Source organism: Hippopotamus amphibius, chromosome X (assembly GCF_030028045.1).
Source record: "Hippopotamus amphibius kiboko isolate mHipAmp2 chromosome X, mHipAmp2.hap2, whole genome shotgun sequence".
Taxonomy (NCBI): Eukaryota; Metazoa; Chordata; class Mammalia; order Artiodactyla; family Hippopotamidae; genus Hippopotamus; species Hippopotamus amphibius.
In genome coordinates, this window is record NC_080203.1 from 108,908,461 (window position 1) to 108,929,074 (window position 20,614).

The 20,614-nt window shown below is 38.2% G+C and overlaps 1 protein-coding gene across 5 annotated transcripts in view; it reads left to right on the forward strand.

Annotated features, from left to right (window-relative positions):
* DMD (dystrophin) overlaps positions 1-20,614 on the forward strand; it is a 1,940,210-nt gene that overhangs the window by 1,568,004 nt on the left and 351,592 nt on the right. For all 5 annotated transcript variants that reach the window (XM_057717394.1, XM_057717395.1, XM_057717398.1 and 2 more), the window contains 2 exons: positions 6,049-6,221; positions 15,360-15,516. In XM_057717394.1, the coding sequence (XP_057573377.1) occupies positions 6,049-6,221; positions 15,360-15,516 (330 nt within the window). The remainder of the gene's footprint in view (positions 1-6,048; positions 6,222-15,359; positions 15,517-20,614) is intronic.

The window sequence follows — 20,614 nt, forward strand, 5'->3', positions numbered from 1 at the left end:
ACTTAGAGCCCATATTTAACAAATCATTTTGGATAACGAAGCTAAGGGAGTTTTACTTTTACACGTTTGTTTTTGTTTTGTTTAACTTCTTTGAAGCATCAACACCTTTTCAGAATAACTATGTAGGATCAGTTCATGTAAAGAGTTTTACATACACTGCTTTCTTCTTAAATGGAGTTTACTGAACATAAATCTGCCTTTTTCTGGCTCATTCAGGATCATTAACATTAATTATTTTGCTTTGCTTTAAAGTTAGGCGATGCCTTCAAGGGCTAGTAATATATGAAGGGCTATTAGTTTCCACACTGTGTGACCCTGGTCAACTCTGAGCGCCTTCAGCTGCTTTTACACCTTTCTGGTTCTCTGTCAGGTGTCAGTGCTTGCTGCTCTCAGTTTAGCCCTTAAGGATAACTTCTCTCCTATTTTGGATCTTCTGTTTCTGACCTTTTAAGTTCTTAGAAATCAGATCATCACCTTTTTCCCCTATCAAACTTATTTGAATTAGCAAAAGTTCCCAGTAAAGAGGAACTAATGACCTTATCTGTATTCACATACTAATTGCTTTCAGAAAAGGTTAGAGATGGTATGTCTGTAATGAATTTTGTAGGGACATTTGGTCACTTATTCTTCCTACATCTTTTTGTTTGTTTTGTTTTATTGCTTACTGCTCGGTTATATTCAAGATGAGGAGGTCATCATTTGCTGAGTTCTTCTTTAGAGACAAATAATTCCATATACATAGGAAAGAGAATATGTGGCATCTATTCTCCTTGATGTTTGGAATAGTATCATAACCATTTGTTGAGATAATAAAAAGAGGGGTGTAGCAGTAGCTAATTCTTGGCATCTTCCTTATTTTTCGTCATATAAAAGTAAGGCTTCCATAACTTTTCACATTCTTCTCTGGTTGTCTTACTACTTATGATCACCATGGATCATTCTACTGTCAAATGAGATGGTACAAATTTAATATTCAGTAGTCTCATCTTTGTCCTGTACTTTTCTTTATAAACTTCTCTTCTCAGGAGCTTCCTGAAAGAAGGTCTTTATCCTACTTAGTTTAAGGACCTCGACTATATTCTACCTGTTTCTTCCCAACACTCATTGTCCATTCCAATCAGCTTGTACACTTCACTGTCCCTGCTCATAATCCAATCCACTGTTTCTGCCATTTCCAGGCTTTTCTCATTTGGAACACCATCTTCTTCTTCCCTTCACGTCTCTCGATCCTCTCTGTCATTCAAGGCTCAAACCAAGTTCCATGACTTTGTAAAGTCTATTCCTATCACTTTATTTCCACGTTGATTCTCTTACAATAGAAATCTTTACGTTAGCTGTTGCTTATCAAAGGCTTATCGTGTTCTGGATGATGTTCAAAGTATTTTACAAAAATTATTCTGTGTAGTATTCAAAACAACCCAGCAGGTAGGTCTTATTATTTAATATTTAGTGAAGCCAGGGAGATTAAAGAGTCTTTAAACTTACGCAGCTAATTAGGGAGAGAGAAGGAAGAGATCCGAACTATGTCTATTTAACTGCGCTTTGCCATTCATTTTCCCTGGAGGCTGAGAAGGGGCACTTGTGACAGAAGTAGGCTAGATGCTCAGAAAGGAAGGAATGGTGAGATCTGAAAATGGTCTCCAGGAAACACAATACTCCCTACTCCTAATACTGCTCTGCTACAAGCATATTGCTTGCCTCACATCTGAACTTTCTTGATATTCACAGTTGAAATTTGCTCCGGAATTATACGTAACTCTAGGCCACATGTCTCTTTCTGAGGGGAGGAGCTGCGTGTTATTTTTCCATTGGCACCCATTTGATTTTATGCCCTCTCTCCTGTTGTGTTGGATATATCTGTCCACTGCTTCAGATATGTTTAACAGTCTCCCTATTAATAAGACCATAAAATTACTCTTTGGTACTGAAAACAATGTAGGTCTGCCTTGTCTAATAGCAGTGCTAGATTGGCTGAAATTTAGGCAGGAGTATTATTAATAGGAAACATTTTTTAATTAATAGGAAAAAACCTCAGAGGTGATATAGCCTAGTGGGTAAGAGCCCAGTCGCTGGAGTCCAGCGGCCTGGGTTTGAAATCTCGCCGCATGGTTTATTAGCTGTGTGACCTTGTGCATTTTTTACTGAACCTCTCTGTAGTTTCATTCTCCTATGTGTAAAGAGAAGATATTAATCATGCCTACCCTAGAGAGTTACTGAGAGGATTAAAGGAGCTCATGTGTATACAGTGCTTCGGACAGTGTGTGCTGTAAAGGGAGGCTTGCGTATGTTGTTGCTGCTGCTGCTTCTGTTGTTATGTAACAAATCCTTTTCATTCCCTATTCATTAGTTATTGTTTTTCCTAAGGAATACAATCATGCAAAGAAGAGAAAACATGCCTTGAATGTAGCAGCTAAGGCTTGAGTGATCTTTTCTAGTTAAGTCAGAAGTGAGATAAAATTACTCAAAAACATCTGTGAAAATTACTTTTTGTCCAGATTGGGTCTCCTCTGAAAACTCCACTTGATTCTCCATTCCAGCCTCCTGCTTTTCTGGGGCCCCTGAGTCTAAGGTTAATCTTAAAATAAATGCCATGGTGATAACTTTATGCAAATGTGAGTGTATTCCTTCCTACCTGCCCTGTCAATGTCTCCCTCCCCACCTAGGACTCATGCTGCCTACTTGTACTAAAAAGTCTCTACTCCAGCATGCTAATTTCCTAAAGAAAGCCTTGTGGTCCTCACTGATACTCACCTCCATTTTAGAGCAATCTACCCGAGTCCTGTAGCTTGAGGGAATCCCTACCAGCACGCCATCCCAAAGGAACATGGCCAGACTACATTTATGCTGATATGTCAGGTGGTTACTTCCTGTAATGTTCACATGGCAATTTTAGACAAAGGAATGAAGTACTGATGGGAGAATTTCTGTTGGCAGCAGGGATATTTTGTAGTAGACCTTTTCAGTGCAAATAATTTTTGTTCACAGGTGGTCCCAGATGCCCAATTGCAAAATGAAAAGTGAAAGGTAGTCAGGATTCCATTTTTCCTTTTGAACAGATCAATCCACATGGGTAAATTTTAATCAAAATCAGTAATGCCGCCTTTGCGTGTGCTTTTACCTCAATAGTTGTTTTTTCCCCTTGTTAGCCGTAGCCTTGTTCAGCTTCAGTAACTGCTGTCTGTTATAGCCAATGCATATAGCAAATGGTATGTGGAGACAGGCTAAGATCTTCTAGAGTCAAAAGAACTGGATCCATTGCCCACACTGAACACTTTTGGCAAGTCAGTCAGACATCTCAGAGCCTCAGTGCTCTCATCTGTAAAACAGGGAAAATGTGATATACTTCACAGGGCAAGGCGTGGGGGTAACCGAAGCAATACATGTGTAAGTGCTTTGTAAGCTGTAAAATCCTTTACTATATATGTGTCATTTGTTGCTCGAAACTACTCTCATGAACTAGAGAAGTAATACTGAATTAAGAGTTACCTTCCTGCCAATGCTAAGACTTTACTTCAGCCGTTTCTGAACTTCCAAGGGGAGAAATTTTAATCCGAGTATGTATGAGATGTGGTAGGGAATTCTCCGTGTGTAGCTGGTAATATGAATGACTTAAATAAAAAGCGCATACTAGATTATAGAAAAAGTAACTGTCTCCTGCGTTCTTCTTAGATTTCCCACAGGGCTAAGGCTAGGCAAATAACTGGTCCTAGACAAATACTGGTGTATCAATTTTATATTCATTTCTTTTTCGATGATACAACAAAGATGTTTAAATTCAGGGCAATGTAAATGGCAAAGATGAAAATTAGCAAATTCATGAATCAACATCCTATTTATGCTTGGGAAGACCTCTCATTTATTCAGCAAAGTATTGATGACTTCACGATACACATAATCTTAAGGAACTATTGATTGAGCCTGGGTCTCTGATATAAATGCAGGATGTAAAAATTCAAATGTACTATAATTTATATGCATGCTAATGTAGAAAGCTGATTGTATTAGTCAAAATATCTTAATTTGTTGACAACAAAAGGTTTGGTCTTAATTCCTTAAGAATGTGCTCTGAGGCAAAGTTTTAGGTAGCAAACAAATACAACAAAAAGAAGAGTAAAGTAAAAGGGAGAAGTGGGGACATTATCTTGATAACTTGAATCTGTTCGGTTTTTAGTCCTGAGTTATTTAGATATATTAACCTCACTTTTCTCTTTCACTAAAGAAAGTGGCAAATTCAGTAGGGTATGTTTTCCCATGTAGGTACACAAACACAAATTGGATGTATATTTGATCAAACTTCATTCAGCAAGAAGCCCAATACTGGTTTTCTACCACATCAGCTAGTTTCAGAATCAGGCTGTTTCCTTCCAGAGCAAGCCTGTTGCTGATGGGATAAAGATAGATGCTCCTCGATCTGTTCTAGTATTCCTGTTCCTTCAACTTCAGATGTGGTTTATCCATATTCCCCTCCTGTCTTCCAGTCGAAGAGAATGAGACAGAATTCTCTTTAGAGTCCATCAGTGATACTTTGGCTGCCTAAAATAGTGACAGGAGACATTCATCGTCCATCTACCTTACTTCAGCAACATTCAAAGTCCTGCATCTGAGAGGCTGTGACTGAGGACACAGGCCAGTTCTTCAGACTTTGTAACATGTTATTGCTGCCACTTTTCCTTCCTTACTTTAGAAGAGTAATTTAATTCAATTTTAGAACATTGGGGTGGGGGGGGGACTTTTCTAGTTACACAGATCAATCCAATTGTTCGGAGCTTCAGAATGAATTTTTAAACTTGTTGAACAGAAGCATACAAATCTCTAAAAGCAAGTCAGATAATGTACAAAGCCTCCATTCATTGTGTAGGCAGAAAGGAATGCTGGTACCCGGCAGCTCTCTAAAGAATGTTCCTTTGGCTTTGACCGTTCTGTTGGGAACAAGGAGGGAAACACATATATAAAATGAATTTATAATGTCTCTGGCTTATAATGGCAAACTGATGAGAAAAGTTGGCTGTTTAATATAAACTGTCAGTTGCATATTCCAGGCCTCCTCTCTTTGAGGTCCCTCCCACACCCACAGGCCTGGCTACCGTTTAGTGAGGAGTACAGAGTGGCTGTTTATTATTATTGACTGGCGAGGCCTGTGCTCTGAAATTCATTCTGTCAACAGAATGTAAGCAAAGTTGGCATTTTAAAGCAGGGCTCTTTCAGTCGCTGGGTTTTCTCAGGATTGCTATGCAACAGGATCACTGCTGTAGTCCCCGGTTCAAGCTGAAAATGTTACACAGGAAGACATACCATGTAAAGGTCAGATTCTTCTACTATGATAATTTTCTTGATCTGTGTATATCCAAATGAGGTTGGAGTCATCACTTCTTATCATAACTCTTACCAAAGTCCTATGGACTTTCCACCTGTCGAGCCTAAAAATGTGATGGTATTTTAAATGGGAAATAAATGTATGATGCTGTAATAAGTGTACGATGCTGTTTTACCAAGGTGAACTTAATGTGTATTGTCAAGAAGATTCTCTCCTATGATCAAATCCCATTAATGTGCTAGTGCTGTGGACCAAGTACAACCTTGTTTGTTAGTCTCTCCATGCTTGTGTGGTCAGAGTCAATTCTACAGATAACTATGTGCTTGGAAAATATGACTTGACCCATAGTTTAGTACAATGATTGGCACTGGGGTGCACTTTGTCACGGAGTTTTATTTCCTATCACTTCCATAAAGCAATGTATTTTGTCTGTGGACTGGAAGACATAAGTTATGAAATTTATAAAGTTATAAGCGTATTATGCTCCAATTCATAATCTCAAGGAATAAATCTATTATAACTAGTAAGATGCCCATTTTCAATCTACATAATAACATAAAGAGATGATACACCGAGAAAAGTGAGTTGGAGGTGTATCTTCTTGTTAGTTGAACCAATTGAAATGCCTTTTGAACTAATAGTCTATTTTTTTTGCAGCTCTTCAAATTCACAGTCACAGGCAGTCTCTTTTGTTTGGTAATTCTGCATGTGTTCTTCTCCCTGATGCCCTGTAGGACCTCCAAGGAGAAATCGAAGCTCACACAGATATCTATCACAACCTGGATGAAAATGGCCAAAAAATCCTGAGATCCCTGGAAGGTTCTGACGACGCGGTCGTGTTACAAAGACGTTTGGATAACATGAACTTCAAGTGGAGCGAGCTGCGGAAAAAGTCTCTCAACATCAGGTAAGAAAAGATTAGGAACAAAAAAAGGCCAGAAACGAATTAAAATGGGAACATTTCCCCTCATTTTCCTAGCACAAATAGGTAATATTTCATATGTTTATGTAAAGCCCCCAATTTCAGAATAATTTATTTTGAATAAATGAATCATTTATTTGCTCAGTATGGAGATGATACTTGAGGGTTCAGATGAGATTAGAATGGTGCTGTTTTATAACCACAAGAGACATAGGTATTTAGACATTAGAGTGAATTCAAATGGAGGAGCACAGCTATCCTGACTTCATAGTGTTCTCTCTTGGTTTATCACAGGGTTATTCAAAAAATGATAAAACTAATGAATTTTTATTATGGAATTCTTTCTTCGGCATTATTCTAAATGCATAACTGAGGACATTCTTTAAATACCATAACACATTGTAATTAACAATGTAAAGGAGACCTCTCCATAGTTCCCACAGGCAAGGAGAGATTAGAGCAACTGCCTGCCTTTTGCTTCCTCAGATTGTGTTACCACATCCTCTGTAAACTAAACCCTTAGCTGTTCTGTACACACCTATTTTGTACTTTGCCCTTTTCTGTGTAGCAACATTCTCTTGAGAAGTTAATGAAGGCGTCTCAGCCTTGTTGTAAGGAGGGAAGAGTGAAGCTCTTGCTGTTCTCATTTTGCAGTGGTTCAGTGGAGGGGCAAAGAGCAGAGAGAGGGAGTGAAATGCCCAGGGTCACCTAAGTGACATAGGCGGTGGAGGGACTGGAAGTCAGGCTTCCTGCTTTCTAATCTGTTGCTTTGCCTAATTCACATCTCTTTATGAAAGTACTTTGTGTTTGCTTCTGTGTCGAGAGGAGAGGTGCTAGTGGAGGGAGGTAGAAGAGGACGAATGCACTCAACACTGGGAGTCGGTACTGCCTCTGGGTCGTGAGATTACGGAAGGGAGATTATTTTTCTTCTTTATAGTTCTTCTAAGTTTCCCAAATTTGGACATAGAGTACCTTAACCTCTATAATGAGGAAAAAAATATAACAGAAATTTATTCATTTGAAAGTACTCTTGTGAAAATCTGCACGTAATACGACATGACGATGGCAACTAACGCTTATATGGTGCATCACATACCGTGCAATGTCATGGGCACTTTAAATTGGTCCACCCATTTAATGCTCTCAGCAGCTCTAAGAGAGAGAGTCTATATACTATTATTCTCTCTTTACATTTCAAGAAAGTAACACACAAAGCGGCTAAATAACTTCCCCAACATCACTTAGAAAGTGGCAGATCTAAAATCTGAACACAGGGAGTCTGGCTCCAGAGTCTGAGCTTTGAACCATCATATAAAGCCATAGAGTATATAAAGGAAGAAGGAGACGGTCAGACTCACATAATGTTTACACATAAACATATAATAAGTCAAAGGATGAAACAGAGAAGCAGATTTCTGAGAGAGGAGGATTTTTATTTCTATGGTCCTCCTCCCCACCCCCCGCCAGGTTTTCACCCTAGCTTCCAAGACAGTCATTTTTATCTCCCTATTTGATCCGTGATTTTTGTATTGATGTGTTGGTGATGAATTGTGGGCAACAATGGGCGATGGCAGTTTCAAAGATAGGAAGGCTCCATTCAAGTTCTAAAGCTTCACCTCTAAGAGAGGTCAGTGCATGTAACAACAGCGACCACTTACAGAACATCTGTCATTACAAAGGAATGAAACTTGTGAGATGGGAAAGATATCGGTAGATAAAGGGAAGAAAAGAAAGTTATTCTTTTTTGCAGGAGGGAAAAAGAAAGGTGCTATAACTGTTCTGGACGTCACTCAGTGCCTTTTCTCTCCTTCATGTGAACTTGATGAAATAAAAGGAGAATTGAAAGCGGCAAACAGCATGTCAGCCAAAATATGGGCTCTTCATTCTCAGCAATTTCCCATATGCCAGCTACTGCAGTTTAATTCTTGCTGTCATTCATCAAGTAGAAAACAGTTACCTTAGCTCATCTAAGGTGCTGCAAATGCTACAATTTAAATACTCAGATCAATGGTTTTGGCTTTTAAGTAGGCCTCTCGAATAATACAGAATGTGTTATCAACACTCACTTATAAAAATCAGGGAAATAATTCTTTACATCAAAGCAATTCAGTTTATTTCCCAATGCTTGGTTGAAATAAGGGTCACTCCGTACTGAATGGCAGGGTCCAGTTGAGAGAAGCACTGTAGAGGAAGTAATTGCGATGGTCATGAAATAGGATAGCTGAACCCTGGAAGAGTTACACACAGAACCATCAGTAACACATAAGCTTGCATTACCAATCTAGTCAGCTCTACTGTCGCCATTATTTTATAGTGAAAAGTCACCACAATTTAAAAAAAACTTCCAAAGATGCTCTAGAAAAACAGCTCTGTGTTTACCTAAACTATGACACATTACACTTAAAAATTACAGTGCAGTGTTTCATAAGAGATTCTGAAGCCGTTTCTATATATCAAAATATAAAAATATTTAGTGCTTAACTTCACAGGTATCCATTTTTAATGGAAAAAAATGGAGTTTGAACAAAAATGATTCTGAAGTTTCCCTTTGTGTTCCATTGACTCACAAGAGGTATCAGATATCGTTGTGCTTGCAGATCTAAGTCCACATGATGTCTTTTTCCCTCCATTTATTTTCCTTCTGTCCTTTCTCTTCCTGTGATTGTGCTTCTGATTGATTGACTGATTGGTTGAAGTCTTCATCATGTCATTCCGTATTGATGGATTTGTCTCTGTTTCTTGAAATATTGAGACCATCCTTTACACATTTACAAAAATATTCTTCCTTGGACTCTGTTTCTATCACATTATTCCTTTGGTCAGGAACTTCAGTCTAGTTGGTGCCCATATTTCACTCATTCATTTATTTGTTCATTCAGCAAATACTCACTGAATATTTACTATGCACTAGGCACTCTTCTAGGCACGTAGGGTACAACAGTGAACAAAACAGACAAAAGAAAATCATTGCTCTCGTGAAGCTTATATTTAGTCACTAGAATCTAGTGAACCTTCCACTCCCTACCAGCTATGCCTAATAGCCCGGCTAACACCTTCCCTCTCTGTCCTTCCTCTGCCTCCCACTTCATTCCTCGCCAAGCAGCAATCTAGTTACTGCCCAGAATGGATTCTCTGAGTCAAGCAAATTCTGCTTTCTAACCCCATTCCTGCTCTCCAACAATTTTCTCACTGTCCCATATGAGTATATACATTTGCCGTTCCTCACCCTTGGAACACGATCTCTCCTCTCATCCTCCAAATTTTGACTCGAATTCCATACTCAAAATGTTGCTTTCTGACTATTGCTTCACCAGGTCTTCCCTGTACTATTCTCATTTACACTTGATGGCAAGTTCCTTTAAGTATTCATGAGTTGTTTCATAGGACTTTGCTTGCTGCCTTCAGCTAAATACAAAACTTCAAGCTATAAATGAGTCAGTGAGGTAGAGTAGAAAGGGTCCTGGACCCACAGTTGGGAGACCTAGTTTCTCCTCTGGCTCTGTTACTACCTAGCATCTAATCTTGAGCAAGTCACTTAACTGCTTCAGACTTTAATTTTCTCTCTCACGGAAATGAGGAAGTTTGACCCAGACACATGGGTGGTCTCTTCAAGTTCCCTTGCAATGCTACAGTTCTATTATTTTTAACTCTACAATCACTCTTCATAAACCCAGGCAAATTATTGAGCTTTTCTACCTTGGTTTTCTTATATTTAAAAGAGCTAAGTTCAAAGATATGGTAGAAGAGAAAGTAAATATTGATACAATGTCTCTGAGAGAAAAAAGTACTTTAATTGAAATTGTATCTCATAATTTAGTTCCAGGAAAGTATATGCTGTCGGTTCCATGTGCGTTATCACGTTGCATTTTGTCCAAGAGGTATAAGAAAGAGAAGTACGCAGTGATAGCCCAGTGCCACCAAACAAAACGAAAGATTAACTGTTTTAAGTGGGAGAAAAATAGAGTGAAAATTTTCTACTTACATGCATTACACACACGCACGCGCACACACACACGCACGCGCACACACACACGCGCGCCCAGTCACTGATGACATTATCCAGCATCAAGATGGTGATTAGTCAAATAAAGTGTTTCTCATTCTAAAATATTCTGTATCTACAGACCTTGCGTTTTTAATTTTGAAAATATCGATAATTTGAGAATTGATCAAGGGAAGTTTTACATAAGAAATATGTATGAAGGTTTCCATTTAATCTGCCACCAGATTATTGTGTATGTTATTGACTATGAGAATCCCGTGTCCACGTAATTTCAGCAAAATTTACATTCTGTGAGATTTTTATACTTGGGGGAAAAAACTTGTAGATATTATATAAAGATAATCCCTTTTATGAAATTGTGAATTTTAATTTGAGAGGTGAGGACACCAACATTATATAGTCCACAGCAGCAATAAATCTCTCAGAAAGTACTCAGTATTAGAAATGAGAACAATTAGAGGTCTTGCTCTGATGGAGGACAAAGAAAGAGCAAAAGAAAGCAAAGTCTTTCTACTTTTGAGTGAGAGAAAATTGCTGCTTGGACATTGAATATCTCTGACCTTCTCTTACCTACTCTTGGGATGTTAATCATGTTTGAAAGTTGGAATTCATGGCCCATCTGGAAAAAAAGGTTTACTTCTCTTTGGGCTTAGTTGTCTTTATTTAAAGCCCCATAGCTCCCATTTTATTTCCGTGGTTCCTTATTATTTCTGCATTCTTACCTTTTCTTTCTGTACGCTTACATGCTATCTTCTTACACAAGGGTACCAAAGATATACAGGGATATATCATTAGTTTTATAAAGGAAGTCAAAGTGAAAAATGGATTCAATATAACACATTTTGCTTTAAGAATAGATGCCTTTCAGGGTAAAGTTTTATGAAGGACTTCAAACTAGGCATCAACTGAATCATTCTTGAAATATCTGTGTCTAGAGAAATAACAATCACTTTAGCAGCCTTATAATTCTTAGAGTCCTGACACTGAAGAGTTTGAAGAGTTTCTTAAATACCAAACTATATATCCCAACACACCTAAAGGTTCTGCATTTTACCTACACCTTACAAATTATAGAAATTATCTGCTTATTAAAGATCACCACTTCCCTTGTTAAAAGCTAGTAACCCCTAAGCTCTTGTCTTCACTAATAAAGATTAATAGAAAATGGATAGAAGCGAAGTGTGTAGCTTCAAACCTCCTCGTTTATTTTCTGTTGAGTATGTAGGGGTAAATCGAGTATATTTGCCAATTAGCAGGAAGCCTTTTTGCTCAGGGATCTAAAACATTTGGTACAAACCATCAAGGTTAAGGATTTCCTCATATAAGGGAGGCTTCTAGTTTCCATTTCCCATGTCGAAATATGACAGCTCAAGTTTTGTGCTTCAGCAGGTGTCTTTATACCTTTGCGTCTCAGTTCTCACATTTGCAAAACAAGCGAGTTGAATAATCTCTAAGGTTCCTTTCAACCCTAACAGCCTATGATAAAACCAGGGCGGAAAAAGTCATTACAAATTCAAAGAAACATTTTCAGGAAAAATCCCAAATACAAACATAGGTTAATCATTTAGAAATATTTGGTATACAATCTTGAAAATAGGGCAGCTGCTTCTAACAAATGCATTAGAAACATGTCTTGAAAACACTTCACAAGCTTAGCATGGCCAGAGAAAATGTTCTCTGAGCTCAGGGCATTTCGTTACGTTTAGATCTCCTTCAAAATCATGTCACTGACAAATACCACCTTTGCCCTGTGGAGACCAATAAATAATGTTTAGGGCACATGGGAAATACTTTAAGAAGTTCTTCCTCAAAGTATGGTCCTGGAGCTCACCTGTTGAGTTGTGAAGATTCTTGTTCAAGTTACACAAATTCTGTATCTGTGAGTCTGTTTCTCTTTTGCATATATTGTACATTTATTTGTAGTATTTTTTAGATTCCAAACCTGTGGTTAGCAAAGGGGACAGGAAAGAGGGGAGGGACAAATTAAAGGTATGGGATTAATAGATACAAACTCCTATGTATAAAATAGACAAACAACAAGGATATATTGTATAGCATGGGAAATTATAACCATTATCTTGTAATAACTTATAACGGAGTATAATCTGCAAAAATACCGAATCACTATGCTGTGCCCCTGAAACTAATATAATATTGTAAATCAACTATACTTCAATTAAAAACAAAATTTTTAAAGTACCGAAATTCTGGGGATGGAACCTGAGGAGTCTGTACTTTAAACAAGCTGCTCAAATGTTTCCTATGCACTCTAAAATCTGAGAACCATGGCTTTAGATTGTGTATCTTTGTGCTGTTTCAAATCAGGAGCCATTATCTGATTGGGTTTCTCCTCTCCAGCCCCTACCCAGTGTCCTCTGTCTTTTATAAGCGTTTTGTTTAAGTTTTTGTCCTCATAGCATATCTTTCTTTTCACTCTCAGGCTTTCGCAAGAAAAAGAAAGTCATTTGATAGGTACTTAAGGTGATCAAACATTCAGAAAAGTGACCTAACTCCATGCCTTAGGGATGCATATGGAAGGCCCCCATCACCCAGATATGTGAGAGCTTTTTGTCACTCATGATCCCAGGTCCTTCTTCTCTTCCTCTTGTTAACTCTCTTGACTGTCCTGTGTCCCTAGCTCTTCACAGCTTCCCTGCCTCCTGCTGTGGAGTTTCTTAGATCCTTTAGAACTGAATTCCCTGTGTCTCAGTGCTCTTTTTTGCTCTGGTAGGGGACACAAAGGGTTTCACTGACCCGCTAATAATTAGCGCCATTTAACCTGGACAGCGGGGATGGGGGGTATTGGTCCTAGCACTGCCTTATGTAAACGAAGCAGCAGCGGGCGGCCTCAACTTAGGCTGCCTGCCCTTTGGCATATCAATCCTGTAGACCTCTCCACCGCAGGGATGTGTTATTTCCTTTACCAGACAGATGGAGGCCAGGCATTAGACATCTTTATGTCCTCCCTTACCTTCCCCTCTCCCTACTCCCCAATGCCCGATTGGGACTGAGAGGCACTTAGTAAATATTTATTTAATCAGTGTCTCATCTACCATTTGCTGCCTTTCCGTGTCTGGGCTTTGCCTCTCTCTACCTTTCAAAATGTCCTGCTTGACAGCCTCTTTTACCCTCGAGGGGACCAAGCTGCAATTCCAGACACCCCAGGGAATCCCTGTAACCAGTAGTCATTACATGTCATTAAACAGCTAAAATCTTGCATAGGGAGTTCTCACTTAGGTTTATCCTGGAAAAGTGATAACTGAAATAGGAGGAGAGAACAGAAACATAAAAGAACTGACCTCTACACCATATGCAATCTACACTATTATATTTAATTCATGATATTTATGGTATTGCATGATTCATTTCTTAGATAATAATGTCCTTAGAGTCTCGAACAATTTAATTTCCCTGATAGAAACACCTTCATTTTTTTTCTGAATGTAATGTTTATATGGCTCACAATAGAGAATTCTGACAATTTGGAAAAGTATAAAGATGAAGGAATAAATGACCTGTAAATCCACCTCTGAGGGATAAACTAGTTGTCATTTCAGAATTTCTTTAATGCATAGTCAAGCATGTGCACACAGATACACACACAAACGTTTTAGAAAAATAGATTATATACGTTTTTGTAACCTACTTTCTCACTTAGCGACTGACAGGATGATCTTTTCCACATCCATGAGGATTTGCCTACGTTGAACATTATGTAGGATTCATAGGATTTGAACATTGCATTGTATGAGCTCGCCATTATATATGCAACGAGTTTCCTAGGATTGAATATTTAACTTGTTTCTACTTTGTGTCAATCACAAGTATGCTCTAAATAGCAGTTTTCTACCTGTATCTTGGCATGCTTTCCCAGTTATTTTCTTAGTGTAAGTTCCTTGCATTTAAGCTTGTGGGTCATTGTATTTGCACATTTTAAAGACATTTATGTATCATCAAATTATCCTTCAGGAAGTTTAGAATAATTTCATCTCAGCACCTAGGTACTATTTGGTGATTCTGTTTGACTAAGGCCAGCAGGAGAGTTGTATTTGACATGTCAGGCCGAGTTATCAAATGGCAAAGGGAAATGTTGTTCTACCTGGTTGCTTTACATTTCAATCTCTGCAGCATTAGAGATCATATTATATTTATATTACAGGCAGCATTAATTTTTGTGAATTAGTAATTGCTGACAAGATGTAAGTAAGGCAGTGTAATTCTTGGTTTACCTGAGGATAGAGCTTTGCTAACAGTCTGCATTTCTTTGTTTTCTGGATGATGATTTATTTTCTTAATTTAACTTCTCACCCTCAAGTGAAATATGGATTTTATAACACAGATTATTCATTTGTATATTCTTAAATGCCTTCTACGGATTAACATGTTCTAAATACAGTTGGCGGTAAAGCACTCAGCCTCTTGCCTAAATTATTCATGTTTGGGGGAGGTTTTCAGGCAAATGTCTGATTTTACTTTTCCACGTGAGTTGTTGTCTCAGTACATTTTACACAAAGGAAACAAAGCGGAAAATGTTGGAACTTGGTGAAAACAAATCCCAGGTGCACACAAATAAAGAAGGGTAGAGGAAGAGGAGAAGCATATGGGAAGAGGAGCAGAAAGAAACAGATGCCAGATGGAAGGAGTCAATGGAAGAGGCTGCCCAGGGTGTAGAAATGGAAAAGTCAAAATGTGGGGAGAGACCTTTCCATTTCTCAAAGCAGAAAGAATTCCAGTACTAGCATGAGTCACATGAAAACTGAGTGGTTTATATTAGTCACTAGGTCCAAGTTTTTCTACCAGAAACATTAAGAATCATTGACTGCAACACTATAGGAAAGCAGTCTATTCCAGTGTATATTTCATGCCAAAAGTCTCAGAATTCTGCATGTAGAAATCAATGTATAGCTAAGCACTGTCTTCCCTCAAAGTTGCCATCAAAATACTCCCATTTTTTTGCTCTCGAAAGCAGGTAGCCGAATTTTTATTGAGGACTGCTATGCAGTTCACAGTGCATTTATACACTATGGAGCTAACCAACCAGTGTACCTTTAATGGGATTGTTAGAAGCAACAATTTTCTTTCTAAATATTCTGACACAGTTTGCTCCTGTTATTTTTCAGGTCTCATTTGGAAGCCAGTTCTGACCAGTGGAAGCGTCTGCACCTTTCTCTTCAGGAACTTCTGGTGTGGCTACAGCTGAAAGATGATACATTAAGCCGGCAGGCACCTATTGGAGGCGATCTCCCAGCAGTGCAGCAGCAGAATGATGTACACAGGGTAGGACATTTTTAAGCATAGTGCTTTGCACATAATAAGCATTCAGTGACTCTTTTTAAATTAGTTATGATTGAAATTAGCTTGAAAAAAAGAACAGAAATTTAGTCCAAGGGTCAATTAGAAATAATCCAAGCCAATATATTTTAAATGTCAAAAGCATCTGCATTAATAATATCATTTAAGATTTGCCCATGTCTTTTGGTGATATTTAAAAATGTTACTTTGGAAACTATTAAACATATGCTAAAGCAGACGTAATTCTACAATAAACACCTGTGTGCCCATTAAGACCAACAATTACCGATTCGTGGCCAATCTTACTTCTTCTATACCTCTACTTTGTCCTCCATTATTTTAAAGCAAATCTCAGGCACGGATCATTTAATTCATAAATATTTGATAAAGTGTCTCTAAAAGATAAGAATTGGCTCTTTGAAGGTAACCATGCTGTTACTATAATACTTTTTAAATGTTAATAATTTCATCATGACAAATACCAAGGTAGTATTCAGATTTCCGTTTCCCATATACATGTCTTAAATGTGTTAACAGATTTGGGGGGGGGGGTTTGGTTTTTTGATTTAAGTAAGAATTGAAATAAGGTCCACGCATTGCATTTGCCTAATGTGTCTTTTAAATCCCTTTTTTTTCACTTTTCATTTTGAAATAATTACAGATTCACAGTAAGTTACAAAAATAGTACAGTTTCCCTATACATTTCGCCCCCTTTCCTCTAATGATTACATCTTACATAACTATCGAACAATAACTTTTGTCATTTTAACATGTAATCGATATAATAATTTACAGTTACAGTGGTTACAACATGATTCAGACTAGCCACATGTCAAGTGCACGCATGCGGCTAGTGGCTACTCTGTTGAACAGTGTATTTCTACAGGTTTGATTATATTCGGGTTTGACTTTTTTTGGTCAGACTGCTGCATAGGTAGTAATGTATTCCTGCATTGCCAGGAGGTACACATGTCTTGTTTTCTCTTGTGTGTGTGTGATTTTGGCAGCTATTAATGATCCATGGCTAGGGGCTGCAGTGTGATAATTGCCTCCTTTTATCATTTCTTCTTCATTTACCAGCTGGGGTACTTCTTATGAAAAGAAAATGTATACTCATCCACTATTTGTGTACCCAGGATGTTGTTCATCTAGGATAGGTGGGCTAAATGTTTCTACTTTACCGGTCTTCAGAGTAACAACCTGCTCACTACCATCCTCCAACAGCGATCAATTCTTTATTTTCTTTGCTTGTATTTCCTTATATTTTTGTCGTCTTCTACTAGGCTGTGAGTGAGGAAGGCAGAGATTTGGTCTGGCTGACCTCCAAGACCCTGGTACCTAGCAAAGTATCTGAAATACAGTGGACACTGATAGGTGTTTTTGAAATGATAATAAGAGGTACATGGACAGAAGGGAATAGAAGACCAAGTATATAAAAGCTTGCTAAAATGGTGCCACTTTTGCATGTTCAACACTTAAAGGAAAGATCTCTATGGAGACATAGCCAAAAGTGGCATCTTGAAGAAAGGTCAAGGGTTTATATGATTCCAGAGAAGAGCATATAGAAGATTACAAAAAGGGAAGTGAGCAAGAGGGAAGAACCAGGAGTCTAAAAAAAATTGCCAAGGAAGCTGCCAGTTTGCCCTTCAGCCATTCCCCTTCATATAAGTCAGAATATTAAGGTAGCTTTTGTGGTAGGGTGTGATATAATACTTACATTTTTGAAATGTTCTAACTTTGAATAAATATTGAAAATGCTCTATGTAGAAGAGCATTCACTGAGAAGGATGGGCATTTTAAACAGAATGCATTATAGGATATAGTGAAATGAGACAATTTCTACCAAAGGTGTAATTGTATTCTAGTTTCAGAAATCAAAGAAGATGAATCATTGAACACGTGCACTAGGATTCAGGCAACTGAGATTCTAGCCCTGTCCCTCTATGAGTTAGATGGTGATTGCTACTTTGTTCTTCAGCTACAAGATGAGGAATTTGGTCTACATAGTTTTTCCGCAGTCCCTTGTAGCCAGCATTTTGTTATAAATATGGCCTCACTGTCTCTGATTATTATCTTTAGTTGCTTGCTACCAGCCATAAAATGTTAGCGCTTATCATCCTTAGTCAGTCCTCTTACTCAGGAATGTCATGACCAATAATATGCTTTGGGGAGATGTGATGCTAGAGTTATGGGTAGCATGCACCATATTGAAGTGAATTAATCCCCACTTGGCCAGTGTACTTACTCGGATACCCACTTACTCCCTTTCTTCGGCATATCAGGACTTCTAGCCCATTGATAACTCTTTGTTCTATACATTAGTTCCACTGATCCTCTATCTTTATTCCCCTCCAAGTGCAACTTGGATTCAACCATCAAGCATTTTAATAACTTTGTCAAGACCCTAAAATCCTTTGCTTTGTTATCTTTTTGTTTCTGTAATCTGCAAAACCCTACGGACTGGAGAGTCTAACTAGTTTCTCCTACCCACACAATACCAGAGCAGACTGACATAGAACCTTTTCAGGATGGCCAGCCTCCAGCCTTCCAGTGCTAACACATCACTGGGTCAATTTACCTTTCTTGACTCTGTCTACTGTAGTCATTGTCACCATTCCAAGAGACCTTTTCTCCTCGCTTTTCTGTATTTACTCTTAAAATGCAATCAACATTTCCATCAGAGTAATCTATGTAAAAATATAAATTGAATTATGTTGTTCCTCATCTTGACACTCTTCAGTGGCTTTTCAGTGCCCTTGGCAAGAGACCATAAATCCTCAGCAAGGACCCCAAAGCCCCATCTAGCTGCTCTGACCCTGATCTTTTCTTTTCTTTCTGCTCTTCCTCTTGCTCTCTGGATGCCAGCTATACTGCCTTCTTTTGTTTGTTTCCAGTTCTCTGTGTTCCTCTCTGGTGGGGCTTCATGTTGACCCTCTGTCTGAAACCCTTTCTACCCAAACTCCCCCCGCCTCATAATCTCCTGGATAACGTCTAAGAATCCTTTACATCTTGGCTCAGACATCAAGCAAGCGTTTCTCTAATGCCCACATTTGACCACATCTCCCTTTATATGCCTTCATAACACTGTACTTTTCTTTCTGTGATGGAATGTTCTTCATCATCATGAATATGTGTGACTTTTTGATTAATGTCAACCACCGTCACTAAACCTTGGGCTCCAAGAAGCTTTCTTTTGGGAAGCGGGTTGTCATTTTTATACATAGCACTTTATAAAGCGTCTAGTTCATGATGGACACTGAATAGATAAAGGAACATAGGAATTAAGGAAAGAAGATAGGGAGGCAGGAACGGAGGAAAACAACCAATGAACTCATCTTTTGTTGATTCTTCTCTAGTCTGCTGAGATACAGGGCAGGGAAAGAATAAAGAGTGGTGTTCCTTCCTCACTTGCAGGTTTTTTTCTTTTTCCTCCTAACTAACCGTCTTTTCATACTGTGTAAAGCTACTTTGATGCCCACTGTTTTAACTTGTGGTCTGGTCCAGTGTTTTCATGAAACTCTCTTTGTATCCTTAAGAAAAATCCTTGTCACAAAACACTCCCTCAAAGAACATCACCACTCCTAAGTGTTGATGAGAGAACAGTTTTGCATGCTCTTTACTCAGTTTTGTCACATTTATGCAGTAGCCCTTTTATAGTTGTAGTGGAACTGCTGTCTAGTTAGTGCTGCTTTTGTTGCCTGTGGACCAAAAGAACAAGGGAAAATCCTTGAAACTGGGTCTCTCTCTCACGTCTTCTGAATCCAGTTAGGAAGAGGGAAAGGAAACACAATTATTACTAGATCTCTGTCAAGATCTAGTCTTGAACAGATTTGGTATTTGTAGACTTCTGTTTTACTTTACCATATTTCCAGGATTATAAACTGTCTTCCTCTTTATTGGTTTCTTGCTTCAAAGACTGTTTGTATAAAATGTTTGGTATGCAGATGGCTCACTTTTTATTGTAACCTTGCTCCTCACGTATTTGGCGTGTCACTTGTTTTAAAATCACCTGCTTACTATCTATTGTAAGTTATTAATGTTGTTGCTCTTTATGGGAGTACAAATCCCATTAAAATGTCCAAAGCGTTAACAGTAATGAAATATTTTTCACTCTTTTTCTATAAATCAGAATGCTTATAAAAAGGTCATTTATACTTTCTTAGTATGTCATTGCCGATTAATGATAAAACCTTATAGTAAAATATCACATGTCTTGTACTCTTTACTTAAAGCAGAAACATACAGTCAATCTCAGTTACTCTGATGGAAGAGTATATGGTTTTACTGTAGGTAAAATTATAAGGCAGTCCACACAGGTAGTTGGGGACTGCAGTCTCACTTTCCAAAGCAGTTTTTTACCCCCACGGGAGTGGATCTATGTTCCCCAAACCAGCTGGGACAGGACAACAACTGCAACTGGAATGGCTCTGAAGGCTAATTAATAAAATAACACTCCACATGCGGTGAAGTGTCATAAATAATTAAAGCTCGAATGTGCCTTAGCAAACATAAACTGACCAATTTTTATATCTTTTGAATACATTATCCTGGCTTTTACGGTTTCTCATTACTTGCCTCACTAGACTGACTCGTTGTCAATTAGTGTGTATTATTCTGGTCCAGATATATTTTTAAAACTGACTTCCTTTGTTTTCCTTGAGCAGTCACTAAAGTGATATTTATTACTTGTCTACTTCTGTGATTAAGCTAGAGGGAGTTTTAAAGGAGCAAATCATAGTGGGGAATTTCCAAGGAGAACAGCAGTAAACCATGAGCTTATTTAATTCTCTTCATCCCACCCCAAATTTAAATGGAAATTAGGTCTTGATTATAAGAACACTGTAGGTAATGACTTTTTGTTTGCATTTTTACTAATGAAATTGTTTGTCGTTTGGTTTTCATCTTTCAGTTTAAAATCTCCATAATTCCTTCCCTAGAGACCATTAAGGACACCTTCAAAGCTTCCTGAGATTTTCGGGTTAAGATTCAGATGGAAGTAATCAATACGTGCATTATTAAAGCAGTGGACAGAAAGCCGTTGTTGCGTGGATGCTGCTGACAAATGAAAAGGCTTGAATAAAGT